Below are 14021 nucleotides of genomic sequence, written 5' to 3'. Positions count from 1 at the left end.
TTATTTTTTTAAAATATATCTTTTACATAATAAATAAAAAATATTTTTATATTATTATACTCAAATATAATTAATAAATAAAAAATATTTTTATATGAGATATTTAAGTGTTAAATTACTTTTATTTTTTTAACAATATTCTTAAAAATAATTCAAAAGAATATTTTCTTAAAAAAAAATAATTCAAAAGAATATTTTCTTAAAAAATCACCAGATAGGTCCATAATTTTGTTGTGGACATGTAATATGGTGGAATAAATTTTATAAATGGTTTTTGTTTAAATGGTGTTGGTAGCTATAGAATGTAAGCACCTACACAGTTTCGTCCAAAATTGAAAAGGTCAAATGATTAGTTTGAACGAAAAGCAGTTTATTTAATTATAAGAAGAGGGTGAGTACCCCTTACAGGATCCTTAATATAAAGGTGGGTCTCATTTCCGAAATTTCATTAATATTTTTGCGTAAATTAAGTAAAAAAGGAAACAAAACAAAGTTTGATGAGAAGAAGGGGAAAATGGCGCACTCTACGATCGCCGTTACACTGAGCCAGCAACTCTTTAAAAGGACCACTGTCCTCTTCCCTCACTCTTCTTTCAGATCTCGTTCTCTTCTTCCTTCTTCTTCTTCTTCTGTTTCCTTCTCTCCTAACTTTCATACTCCTCTTTCTTCTTCTTCTTCTTCTTCTTTCGCTCTCAGAGCCTCTTCTTCTTCTTCTTCGTCCACCTCCTCCACCGCTGCCATGGGTGAAACTATCGCCGCCGTCGATGCCGGAATGGACGCTGTTCAGCGCCGCCTCATGTTCGAAGACGAGTCCGTTCTCTTCTCTCTCTCTCTCTTTTATTTAATTGAATATTTAATTATATGTTTTCGTTGACTGATTCCTTTTTGTTATTATTTTAATTTATTATTGTTGTTATGATATGAACATGTTTTTGTGTTTTTTGATTTTTTTTTACTGTTGATGTGCGATTTGCATGACTTGTTCGTGAGATTGTGACGGAATGGAAATATGTCACGAATTGAAACTCCTCTCGGTGTTCTGTTTTTTCTGGTTACCTTTTTTATTTTTAAAGGGAAAAAAAAAAAGAAGTAGTTCATTTGAAATGGATGGGAATTTGGATGCATGATGAGTGTATCGGTTGTGTTTGCGTTTTTTTTGGACGATGTCGTTTGTGGTCGAGGTGTGTTGTTGAATCCTGAAATTCAAACACGAGCTGGTTTTTTTTTTTTTTTTTTTTTTTTTTTTTTTATTTCGTATGAAAAATTGATGTAGCGGCATTGGATTGGAAATTTGGAATTGGATGCATGGTGATTGTTTTGGTTTGATTAAAATTGGATTGTTTGCTTATGCTGTTTGGTGTTGAAATTGAAACGGGGAATTTACTTATGCTTATGCTGTGTGTGTGTTTACTGTTGTGACTCTTCATAACAAGAGCTGATTAAAATGTTTTCCTCAGAGTTTTCATATATTCTGCTATGCTGCTGGTGTCCGTTGTCTATGTTAATTGAGTGAGGTAGTTAAAGGCAATTTGTGCTGTCATGGCGCCAAAATATGCACACTGGTGTCAATTTTCCAATTTAACCAAAGTAGTTAACAGCAGATTTCCGCCGTTGCGTGCCAAAAGGCGCGCACAGGTGTCTGTTTTCTTTTAACCATGGTAGTTGAAGGCAGTTTGAGCTGTTAATGCGCCAAAAAGAGCATGCTCCTGTCTTAAAAGGCAAATTGTGTCGTTAAGGCGCCGAAATCCACACTAAAGGGCAAATTGTGCCGTTAAGGCGCCAAAATTTACACGTGTGGCGTGTCGCGAGAGTAATAATTTGAAACCCCCAGGGATCCGAGGAATGAAAGTGAACTATTTGTCTGCTTATCATTAAATTTTCAAATAAATTAAGTACTCAATCTTATATTGTAAAAATTTAAAATTCATAACTTGAGAACTTAAGCTGTTTGTTGCTGACTATTTTTAAAATTATAAATATAGACTCTAATTAGCTGCTTTACATTGAAGTGAACAAATTTAATGGCTGCACTGATTGCGGTGTTTTTACAGTTGTCAATAAGACCATGAAGGTAGAGCTGCCATCTTAGTGAGAAGTTCTACCATTCTGGTCCCTGGCCTATTACCACTTTTCGCGCGCTTTGTAATTGTTTTATTCATATCACGAATTGTGTCAGGATGAACTGATTGCTTGTTTCTAAACTTTAGTGTGTTACTTTTGGAGTTTAAAGAACGGTTTTCACGGTGGGATTTCTGAATGTCTATTGTTTGTGTTGTGGGTAGCGTTTTTACATTCTTGAGGTTAATGCACAATTTTCCAGATCGATATCACTAATGCCTTTTCACTTTGCTTCTCTTTTGACATTTTAAATATTATATACTTCACTTTTACTTATGCATCATTTGTTCTTCATCTTGCTGGAATTCGTAATTGTTGTCTGTTGCAACTTTTCCAGATGCATTTTGGTGGATGAGAACGACCGCGTGGTTGGTCATGATTCCAAATACAACTGTAAGTGAAGCTTCTGCAAAAATGTGCTTCAATTTTATCTCCTAATTCTTGTTTTCTGAAGAATACATAGTTTTATGATGATTTATAATGTTTCTAAAATATGATGTTATCTTATTGCTTGAATGTTGCATCGTTAAATATTCCATGTTGACTCTTTGATATGATTTGAGAAAAAATGGTTAAATATTTTCAATTAAAGTTGTTGGCTGTCATGTAATACCATGATATCCATTTTTGTGAAGCTTTTGATGTGTATAATTGTTATTATGCATAGTCAGCATAGAATTGGTTACAGTAATTGTATTAATTAGTAGATTGTTAGAATGATTTACCAACAATGCGCCTTATTTAAATATAAATATTCTCTTTTACTCTCTGTATTGGTGCATTTTATGATACTTAATCCTGCACCTATGCAAGATAGCAACATGGTTCACCAATCTTGCATTTAGAAGATGTTTGCAAAGTTGTTCATTGTATTGTTCATTATAAACTTATTTTAAGTAATAAAAACAAACTGCTAAGTACATAGGATACAAGCCTAACATATGAATTAAAATTTCATATTTGCTGTATATTAGTGACAATCATTTTGAGCAAATGTGATGACTGGATACCAGAAATTAATGCAATATCTGGCAGTGCCATGTTGAAAAGTAACACTGGTTTCCAGGAAATGTTTTGGTGTTTTTATAACTCAAAAGTTATTTCTGTTGTTAAGTTATGCTGTTCCTTCTGGGCCCACAGCCATGGGTAGTTAATTAGTTTAAGCATCTTCAATTTAGGTCACTTGATGGAAAAGATTGAAGCTGAAAATTTGCTGCACAGAGCTTTCAGTGTATTCCTGTTCAACTCAAAGTATGAGTTGCTTCTTCAGGTATGTATTTCCGTTTATAATTTTGTGTATGCTCATGAATAAAAGGTTTTAAATCTGCATGAAAATGATTAGGTGAGCTAGGGACCAGTCTTGGGTATATGTACAGGGGGATAATTTTATAATATCAAGTATCAATTAATTCAATGGTGCACTTTTACAAGTGATGTTGTGTAGCCTTTTCTAAGTATGACAACTTGAGTCTGATCATTGTTCACTATGAAAACAAAGGATACACAGTCTTCATGGTCACTTGCTAAAAGTTCCTCCAAACAAATGGTTGAGTAACAAGGTCATAACTGTAACAACATTCATGATGTTACTTTAGTTGTTCCATTCTGAAATTTCTGGTAATATACCATCAGATAAATTTTGAATTATTGAACTATGAATAGTGTTGACATTTAAATGTATGTAGTTTGTGAGTTTATTCTTGTGCTATATCTGAATTCAGCCATTGCTTCTTATCTGTATTTTTCCGCATGCCTATGGGTTAGAACATCTGTATGTTTGCATGTCTGTTTTCGAATATTAGGCTCCGTAATTCGATGTCTTGGCTAAGATTCTCTATTTTTTATGAAGCAACGATCTGGCACAAAGGTAACGTTCCCTCTTGTGTGGACAAACACCTGCTGCAGCCATCCACTGTACCGCGAATCTGAGCTTATTGAGGAGGATGCGCTCGGTATGTTGTGTTTAGCTTTTGTTTTGTTTGAAAGACTATGATCTTCTTTGTTATCACTGCTAAGTAATGCTGCTTCTTGCATTTCCAGGAGTGAGAAACGCTGCCCAGAGGAAGCTTTTGGACGAGCTTGGTATTGTTGCTGAAGATGTGCCAGTTGATCAGTTCTTGCCTTTGGGCCGCATACTTTACAAGGCACCTTCTGATGGCAAATGGGGAGAACATGAATGTAAGCTGAGCTTAATTAGTTTCAAGCTTTAGGTTGTGTCTGTTTTACCTTATTATACCTGAAAATCACTTTTTAAAACTGAACAAATCTGTTTATTCATATTTAGATCTTTTTTGCTTTTCCCATGACGTAGAAGAATTGAGTTGTAAAATCTTTTTTTCCCCCAAAGCTTAAACAAATGCACCCTTAGTCAATCTAATTTTGTTAATTTGATCCTAAATCAGGCACGCACTATGGTTGTTTATATTCCAGATTTACCACACGTTTTCCTTAACTTTTTGCTCCAATTCCTTACAGGATAGATGTTCTTTTGTGACATCACTAACTGATATTTTCTGTGTCCTCTCCTACGATTGCAGTGGATTATCTGTTGTTCATCGTCAGGGATGTTAAGGTGAACCCTAATCCAGATGAAGTTGCTGATATCAGGTATGTGAATCGTGACCAGTTGAAGGAGCTACTGAGGAAAGCCGATGCCGGCGAGGGAGGCTTGAAGCTGTCGCCATGGTTCAGACTCGTTGTGGACAATTTCTTGTTCAAATGGTGGGACCATCTTGAGCAAGGAACTTTGGGACAGGTTGCTGACATGAAAACCATTCATAAGTTGAGTTAAAAGAAAAGAAATATATCACAGATGTTTAAGATATGGTATGAGGGGTAGCTATAATTTTAAGCAAATAAAATTTGGTCCTTATTGTATTTGTACCAAAAATATTTGAACTGATTGAAAATGATTTTCGTAGTTGTGGCCAATAATGTTGAATTGTTGATCGTGTCTGTTATTGATAATAACCAGAACTTTATTACCGCCGTGTATCTTATAACTTGCAGAACAATTCTATTATATGTGAAATAAAAATAAAAAAGAAATTAGGATTTTTACGTTTGCCAAGTGTGCTCTGTAAGAAGCTATGGTAGTTGTTCTCTTGATATTTTATGAATCTTTTTGGTTAAAAACTGCTCTCTCTAATCAAAACAACTTTTTTTTAAAAAAAATATTCACGATAATATACTGTATTAACGTGGATTTGATCTTTTCTCGTTTTTGGTTTTGGGTGATTTGCAAATATTGTTGTACATGATTCATGAGTTTTTTAACTATACTAAGGTAAGAACTATACTATATTTCTTCTTCTTTTAGCTTCTTATGAGTTCTATTCTTTTCTTTTGGGAATGCCTTTTCTGATGTAATGGTCTTTTGAGCAATAAAATATCTAATACCTTTGATTAAAAAAAAAAAGGCTATACTATGTAAAATAATAAACAAAGAAAAGGTATCTGTTTTCAACTAAACTTGAGAGTTTTGAAGAATAGGAATTAAATGAAAGATAAGAATCGAATTATAAAATAAATAACTCCGAAGAGTTCTAGCAATAGAATTTCATATTGCTTAGAAATAAAGGTTTTTATAAGATTGAGCAATTCTTACCTTTAAGGCTATCATTGTAGCCGACTAGAGAATTTTTTATTTTTACTTTTTCCCGGAAAGCATGATTAGAGATCTATATCTTTTGATGTTAAAAGATAGTTATTTGAATAAAGCATGATTAGAGAGATTCTTTCTTTGTGGGACAGTGAATCAAGGAGCCCCGTGATCACGTGTGCAGATGCAGATTATAATCTTCATTTTACAGCTTAGCATGTTTTTGTTATGAGTAGTAGTTGTGTTGCAGTGACACCCACCCTAGTAGTCTGCTGAAATTTAGAAAAGCACTTGTCTAGTGACCCTTTTCTATTATTATTATTTTAATCAAATAGCAGACGCCTAAGCCACTAAATTAATTCAGATAAGCCCCACTTTAAACAAATTCTAATTATTTAATTAGTCAGCGAGCTTTTTCCTTTGCCGGTGGTGATTAGCAATCTTAAACATATGAAATGTCTTTGTTCACACAATTAAAGTATCAATGACTTGGAGTTTGTTCACACCTGTACAGGTTTGTGTTAGATATATCCCAAATCAATCAAGTGATCAACAACTCACGCTATTGTCCACTCTTCATTTGTTTTAATGTTTTATAATATCTTGTGGTGACTTGTGACAGTGATATTTTACTGTTACTAATAACTATTCATTGTCATGTAAATTTGATATGTTTGAGATCATATTTAACTTTAATTTGGGTGCTTGAAGGAATAATATATTAGAAAAAATATCCTTTCTTAATATAAATATTTTTTTCTATGATTATGATGATCTCCACTGATCAATAAATACTTGAAAAATATAATATATAATCTAAGAATCTGGCATAAAAACATTAGTTAAGAGTATAAATAAATAAAAATTGGTTTTTTCAATCCATAAATACATAATTCAATAACAACTGTACTTTTATACAAATATATGTATGTTTTTAGCATATAAATAATAATATTTAAAGAATTTAAAAAAATGAAAAAATTAATTTTTTTTGGTCAAATTTATAAAAGAAGAATACTAAGGGACAACAATTTTTATGTTTTGTAACTATTAATTAGCTATCAATAATATTTTTAATAGTATGAGATTATATCCAATGATAAAAGATCATTCACTTTTTTTTATGATTAAGTGCTAGTAATAAAACACAAAAATTACTGCTCCTAAGATTTTTTTGTTACAAAAAATTCACATTGTATATAATGCTTTTCTTTTTTTAATTAAATCTATTATAAAAAAATACTTCCTTGTCCTTTGAAAAAGCATAATAGTACGGTTATTAAGTTAATATTTAAAAATTATTAAATAGTTTAATAAATTTAACTAAATCATGGTCTAGTAATGGTTAACTAACTGCACGCTAATCTTCGCCTAACATTAATACAGCATGAGACTACTCAATAATGTGTTCTTAAATATTAGACAGTGATTTAGCAGAGAAGGTAAAGGTGGGCGGTGTTGAAGAATCCGAGAGAGAACTCTATTTCTCTATCACCAACAATCCCATCCTCATTTCCGTACACTCTCACTCTTCTCTCTTCCTCAAACCGCCGCAGATCTATTCCCTAATCGGTGAGTCTCTATCTCTCTCTGGATCCCTCCTCTTCACAGATATTTCAATCTTTTGTTGATTGATTTATCTCTCTCTCTGTGCTTGTAATTTGATTTTGATTTTGATTTTCATTTTTCTCAATCTTGATTTATTTATTCTCAACTGATCGCATTCATCCCAATGCTAAATTCCCAAACATTCTTACTAATTACGCTAATTTCCTCCAACTCAGAACCTTAATGGAAATGAATTTAAGCTCTTTGGTGGTAGTTTATGTGTTTTACTCGTTTAGGGAGATACATGGAGAAAAGAAACTCTCAGGCACGCAACTAGAATGTGACATTTCTAGAATGTGACATTGACTTTGTAAAAGAGGGGTGATCATTGTAAATATCACAAATCAAAAGGTTTCATGTATAATATTGTCTAATCCGAGGGAGATAACTGTAATTTATCCTTATCATGGTTAATATTTAATACCAATCTAGCTTTTGATATACACCTTTTTTTCTCCCTCTTTAGAGTGAGTCACTCGTTCCTATGTTAATTGCAGTGCTTGTATGTACTTTGAGAATTTCCTTAGCCATAGGCGAATGTGTGGGCTTAACACACCCAACTACATTGGATCGGATAGGTTCTGATACCATAGCAAAGACCATATTCTTGGACTTGTAATAGGCATTCCTAGGGAAGGGGGAGTGCAGTCCTTAGTCAGCAGAGCTAGCTATACTTTTTGGAAATAAAGCAATATGGATTTTGTGTTCTATTTTACTCTTGCTAGGGAGTTAGGTAATTTAAAGTTGCTTTATTTCACAACACACTCTCAGTTTCATTATAGAGCTTATGCCATCAAGTGTTGTCTTAATGTGATGTTTCCGCTATTAGTTGATTTATTTCTGTTATTTTGTTTTACCTGATAGTAATCTTTGCATGAACTTTATAATGAATTTCATGATATTAATTATAAGATGCCACAGACTTTTGATTTTGAGGTTTCTGTATGCAACTTGTCCTACATGCTTAAAGAGAGAGGGATGCTAAAGTCATAGTCTTCACTATTAAGGGTGTGTTTGTGAGTTCTATTTTAAAGGAAAGAAGGAAAGAGGAGGAGGGAGGGAAGGAAATCCTTTCAAAACCCCTTTCCTCTCCTCCTTTCTCCTCTAAACATGCTAAAAATGGCATTTTATAAACCATTGGTCTATGGTCATCTGTTATCAACTTATCATTGTCTAAAATCTAAATCTTCCGTGCGAATGTTTGTTATGCCTAGGTGCTTCGGGTAAATGGCCTTGGTCACCACAGCCGAAGTGTGTGATGCAAACCCACAATTAATTTTGAGTGGCGAGCTTCGTGCCCTTCAGCCAGTTTTCCAAATTTACGGTCGTCGACAGGTCTTTTCCGGACCGATAGTTACCCTGAAGGTGTTTGAAGACAATGTTTTGGTTCGGGAGTTTCTTGAAGAGAAAGGCAATGGAAGAGTGCTTGTTGTCGATGGTGGCGGGAGCTTGCGCTGCGCAATATTGGGTGGCAACCCTGTAGTACAAGCGCAAAACAACGGATGGGCAGGTATCATTGTGAACGGATGTATAAGAGATGTGGATGAGATCAATGGCTGCGATATCGGGGTGAGAGCACTAGCTTCCCATCCAATGAAAGCTAACAAGAAAGGCATGGGAGAAAAGCATGTTCCTATAAATATTGCCGGGACAAGAATCAGTGATGGGGAATGGCTTTACGCGGACACGGATGGGATTCTGATATCTCGAACGGAGCTGGCTGTCTGATTCCCAAAGCTCATGATCACTGCCTCCATTTCAAAATATCCATCAATCTGGATAAAGTGGTACATTGGAAAATTGAATGTAGTAGTGTAGATACATTGAGTTTTTCTATCTAACCACTTTGTCTAAATTGACAGATATTTTCAACAAATGTAAGGACTATATTTATAGGCATCTCCTTGGCCTGATGTAGTGCTTTCTGTGCTTGTGTTCTTGAGCCAACAGTTTCCCAGTTTCCACTAAATTGTAACGTTATTAATCACCCATGATAATGAAAGTTGGTTGAAGTGTTTGTCCACTTTGACCAAATATAGAAGTACTCTCAGCATTCTGGAAAGATTGACTTTGGAATCAGTATTTTGTCCTAAGATGATGATGATATGTAGCAGATAATTTTGCCCCCTCATTTTAGCGGGGTTTTCTTTATTGTTATTATTTAGAGGCTTGAAAAATATCATGTCTTAATATGCTTCCAAACCAATGGCTTTACCATGAAAGCCAAAGCTTGAGACTCTGAATCAAGCCATAACCCAGGGAAAACGCCAAAGCTTGGACATTATGTTTCACATGAAACAATCGCTAGTTTGAAAGAAGTTTTGATATAGCTACTTGTTTAGTCATACAATTAGTTTAGTAATACATGCTTGATTCTCATTCAATAAAGTCTCAAATTTGAATCTTTTCACAGTGAAAGAAAGAGAGAGAAAAGTTTACTCATTGAATGAATTAACCAATCACAACAACGTAAACATTCTCGACTCAAACAAGGTGGTCTCTGGAAAGGGAAAATATTAAGGTTACGTGGCTTGTTTCTGTTTCTCATGCAGATTGCCACGACATCACCTTGGGAAGACACGTGTGCTTCCACACCATGCAAGAGTGCAGCATCTGTCATATGATCATATCTTTTTCTTCTCCCTTTCATTTCACAAAACAAATCACACAACTCTCTCTTTCTTTCTATTCAAACAATTAAAACGCTTCAACAATGGAGGAAAACCAAAAACCCTTTCTTCTTCTTCCAAAACCATACAACTTTGTATCAAAACTAGTAAACTTCCACGCAGACTTAATCTATAACTGCATAGTCTGTATCTTCTCTCCATTCTACTCACTCTTGTCCTTTGCCTCAGAGTTCTTTCATCAGGAAACCAAATACACCGCCGTAGAATCATCAGAACTTCATCAACAAGCTCATCATGGAGGAGGAACCACCACAACCACCACCACCACCACCACCACCATCACGGGGCTCTTCTTCAAGAAACTTGGGCTTGGGCTTCTGAGTGCTGCATACTTGTGCATAGTTCTGTTCTTGGTTCTGATCGTGGCAACGGTTTTGGGGGTTTGTTTGGTGAAGCTGTGGGTGGAGGAGCCGGTGGTGGTTAGAGAGAATGTGCATTTTGATTACACTGAAGAAAACCCTTCTGCTGTGTTCTCGTTTGATGGGGGAATGAGTGGTTTTGTTGGAAGAACAAAGAGGAATAAGCATATAAGTGTGCCTGTTGGTCATATGTTTCATGTTTCTTTGCTTCTTGTCATGCCCGAATCTGACTTCAATACACAACTTGGTGTCTTTCAGGTTCCTGCACTTTCTCTCAATTTTCATTCACATTCTCAACATATATCAACATAGTAATAACTTAATTAGAATCCCAGTGTATGCATTCCATTTTGTTTCAACATTGTGTTCACATGTCAATAAGGAAGGAGGATGAAATTAAGGTGAAAACTTGAACACTTATTTTTATGCGAAATTATTAGTTAAAAGCTATTAGATAATAATTAATAATTTAGTTTCGTGAAAACTCAGATCCAGTCGACTTTACGTAAAGTTGATAACTGAGAGCCGTTAAATAAAAATGTAGTCAAATCAGTCAAATTATCTAACGGTCTCATTTATTAAGTTTACATAAAGTCAATTACAAATGAATTTTCACCTTTAGTTAAATATATCAAATGAGCCGACCGTTATTAACTAACAATTTTCCGTGAGAAGACATATGCATATGAATCTCCATCTGAAATTAAACCTCATTTGTTTCTTGTCAGTTAAGAATTGATAGATAATTTGGCATATAGATAATTGCACGAGAATTTTTCACTTTCATCAAATGTACTTTAGCTTTTGGATTATCTTAAGAGAAATCTTTCTTGAATATAGCTTTTTCACTTTTATCATATAACATTCATTCTTATTTATTTGAAAAATGTTTTAATTTTTTTTATTTGTTTTGCATTTAAACTAATAGTATAGAATTTTTTATTTTTCTATTAAAAATAAATGTTGACTCAGAGTCAACATTACCACCGTTTACTATCACAAGTGCAGGTCCAATATCAATGGCCCAATTCTATGATGTTCTTTTATTTTGGTGTTTAAATTGTTTTATTTTTTTTTTTGGTAAATTAGGCAAAAGTACCTTAGCAGCCACCTATCACCTATCAATGGATTGTTCATAATATATGTCGACATAGAATAAATAAATGATAAATCCAAAAAAAAAAAATTTTAATAAATGATTGGTTAGATAACAAAGATGTGTTTGTGTAGACACCAACAAAAATTGGGTGAAGTTCGCAGCTATCATTTATTCATTTTCAAGAAGTATGAAAAATATTAAAGGACGATTAAAATTTATTTTTTTAATTATTATTTTTAGTTATCAACTCAATTTTTTTAAGCTAGTAATGACATTCAAAAACAATGGCCCTCTGTTCAAGTATTCCATAATTCATACCATGTGATGTGATGTAATTTATCCGTTTAAACATTTTGAATAAGAGAAGTATAATATCATAATTTTTATACCTAAAAGTTGTTTTTAGCTTATTAGTGTTTTCTAAAACTAGACCCATGCTACTTTACATTATATGTCACCCTAACAAATTTATAGTCTAATGTATATTTGCTGAAGAGTTAGCTACACTAGTTGTTGTTGTTTGTTGTGCAGTTGACAGCCGAACTCCTTACGGGGAACGGAAACGTGATAGCAAAATCGAGCCGGCCATCGATGTTACGGTTCAGAAGCTCACCGATTCGACTAGCCCGGACATTGATGATGGGTTTACCTCTAGTACTCGGAGTGTCCGACGAAACCCAGAGCATCATTGTTGATATCTTGAGGCACAAGGAAGAGTATAGAAGAACCAAGGCCATTAGAGTAACCATGCATCCAAGATCAGGAACCTCATCACTTCCACAATTGTATGAGGCTCAAATCATGATCAAGTCACGGTTACCTTGGTCCAAAGAAGTGGTCCGGAATTGGAAATGGACCTTTTATGTTTGGGTGTCAATTTATGTCTACATTGTTCTTCTCATGTTCCTACTATGTTGCTATAGGAGACTATTGTTTCTAGTCACACCGGATTTGTTCGGCCGCGGCGGCGAACTCCCAAGGGAAGAGCCTCCTAGAGAGCATGATGAAAGTGAGATTTCTGAGTTGTTGAGGAAATTGAGGAGGAGGAGGAGGAACAAGAGGAAAGCTATATCGGATCATGATGATGATGGTGATGGTGTTGAAGAAACCATTGTTGGATCTTCAGGTGAAACCATTAATACAGAAGATGTTACAGGTAGTGTTCCCGTAGAACAAGTTGATGAGGACTCTGGATCGGTGTGTTTTTAAAGGCTTAATTTTTAGAGTAAAAAATACTACGAAAAATGTTAAAAAGTTATCAAAATTTATTATTTTTGGCGATTATTTTGGCCGTCAACCCAATTTCTGGTTTCTTTAGTACAGTAATTGGAAAACATATTTTTAGTTTATATTTTTAAACATTGACAGTTAATTGTTAGCCAAAAAAATAAATTATGTTAGCTCTCTAGCATTTTTCAATATTGCGACAGAGTTAGTGTTTGTAACAAAAATAAAGTCGTTCTTAATTCGCGACTTTTGGATGAGTATGAAGAGATTATGTCATTTGAGTTATAGTTGGTTGATAAAAGTGAGAATAACTGTGTTTATAAACTTATAAATAAATAAAAGTTATTCGGTGGTTACTAAAGGCTTAAAGGGTTAATATGTTTAATTAAATTGTTTAATATGTGCTAATATTTTGGTCATTATTTTTGGGTGAAGCTATTTTTGTGTTAATTATAAAAACTAGATTGAAAATTTACGCTAAATTTATCTAAACAAAATTAGTATATTCAAAAAGTAATATATTATTTGTAGGCGTTACACAAGTCAAATGAAAATAATGTGATATTGAAGGGAAGGGTGGAAATAGGCCAAGATAGACTTTATTTCTAACAAGTTAGACATGTAATACGGTTTATTAGTCTCATTTAACGTCTGTTATAAGTTATTTACTGAATATTAAAAATAAAAATAATAGTCTTTAAATAATTAAAAAGTGTGATAATTTAAAAAAAATAATAAAATAAATAAATAATCAAATAAAATTAAAAAAAGTAAGTAATTTAGTGAATAATAGTCTTTAAATGAAAATACGATTTGAAGTCTTTAACATTATATTTTTCAGTATAATAAAATTATAATTACGTATTTTATAAGTTTAGGTCCCAGTGTGACCGACTAAGGTCCAATTTAGATACATAATTTAATTAATTTTAAAAAAAATAGTTTAAACAATAAATATTTATATTAAAAATAATTTATAAATAAATTATTTTATATTTAATTTTTTAGTTTTAAAAGTGTTTATTTAAAAAAAATGATAAAAAAATTTTTATTATGAGAGGAATTATTTTTTTAATTTTTTTATGAGTACTTAAATAATTTTTTAAAAAATTATAATTTGATTTTAAAAATTGCACTAGATATTAATACTACTATTTTTTATAAGTCAAAAATTAAAAAAAGTAACTTTTAAAGTTTCTCAAATAGGTCTTTAATCACTTAAATAGTTTTCTAAATTTTGAAAATTGCACTAGATATTTATACTACTACTTTTTATAATTTAAAAGTTCAAAACATAACTTTTAAAACTTTTCAAACGG

At 33.0% G+C, this 14021-nt stretch overlaps 3 protein-coding genes across 4 annotated transcripts; all 3 read left to right on the top strand.

Moving 5' to 3' along the window:
* The first annotated feature begins 239 nt into the window (after positions 1–239).
* LOC112797569 (isopentenyl-diphosphate Delta-isomerase I) lies at positions 240–5178 on the top strand. Its single transcript, XM_025840579.3, has 6 exons — positions 240–810; positions 2456–2511; positions 3297–3388; positions 3968–4070; positions 4159–4296; positions 4656–5178. Exons 1-6 carry the CDS (start codon positions 515–517, stop codon positions 4907–4909), a joined length of 939 nt encoding a protein of 312 aa, XP_025696364.1. The 5' UTR covers positions 240–514; the 3' UTR covers positions 4910–5178.
* Positions 5179–7070: 1892 nt separating this feature from the next.
* Positions 7071–9504, top strand: LOC112797568 (putative 4-hydroxy-4-methyl-2-oxoglutarate aldolase 2). Its single transcript, XM_025840578.2, has 2 exons — positions 7071–7291; positions 8542–9504. Exon 2 carries the CDS (start codon positions 8555–8557, stop codon positions 9053–9055), a length of 501 nt encoding a protein of 166 aa, XP_025696363.1. The 5' UTR covers positions 7071–7291; positions 8542–8554; the 3' UTR covers positions 9056–9504.
* Positions 9505–9974: 470 nt separating this feature from the next.
* Positions 9975–12987, top strand: LOC112797566 (seipin-1). Of its 2 annotated transcripts, none has more exons than XM_025840576.3 (2): positions 9975–10634; positions 11986–12987. In XM_025840576.3, exons 1-2 carry the CDS (start codon positions 10041–10043, stop codon positions 12682–12684), a joined length of 1293 nt encoding a protein of 430 aa, XP_025696361.1. In that variant the 5' UTR covers positions 9975–10040; the 3' UTR covers positions 12685–12987. The 2 variants fall into 2 exon arrangements, with proteins under 2 accessions (XP_025696361.1, XP_025696362.1); XM_025840577.3 differs by having other exon boundaries at positions 9976–10634; positions 12007–12987.
* Positions 12988–14021: the final 1034 nt, after the last annotated feature.

The sequence above is a fragment of the Arachis hypogaea genome, chromosome 4 (assembly GCF_003086295.3).
Source record: "Arachis hypogaea cultivar Tifrunner chromosome 4, arahy.Tifrunner.gnm2.J5K5, whole genome shotgun sequence".
Lineage (NCBI taxonomy): Eukaryota > Viridiplantae > Streptophyta > Magnoliopsida > Fabales > Fabaceae > Arachis > Arachis hypogaea.
The sequence above is the reverse complement of the archived record's forward strand: the minus strand, read 5'-3'. Positions and strand labels throughout refer to the sequence as shown.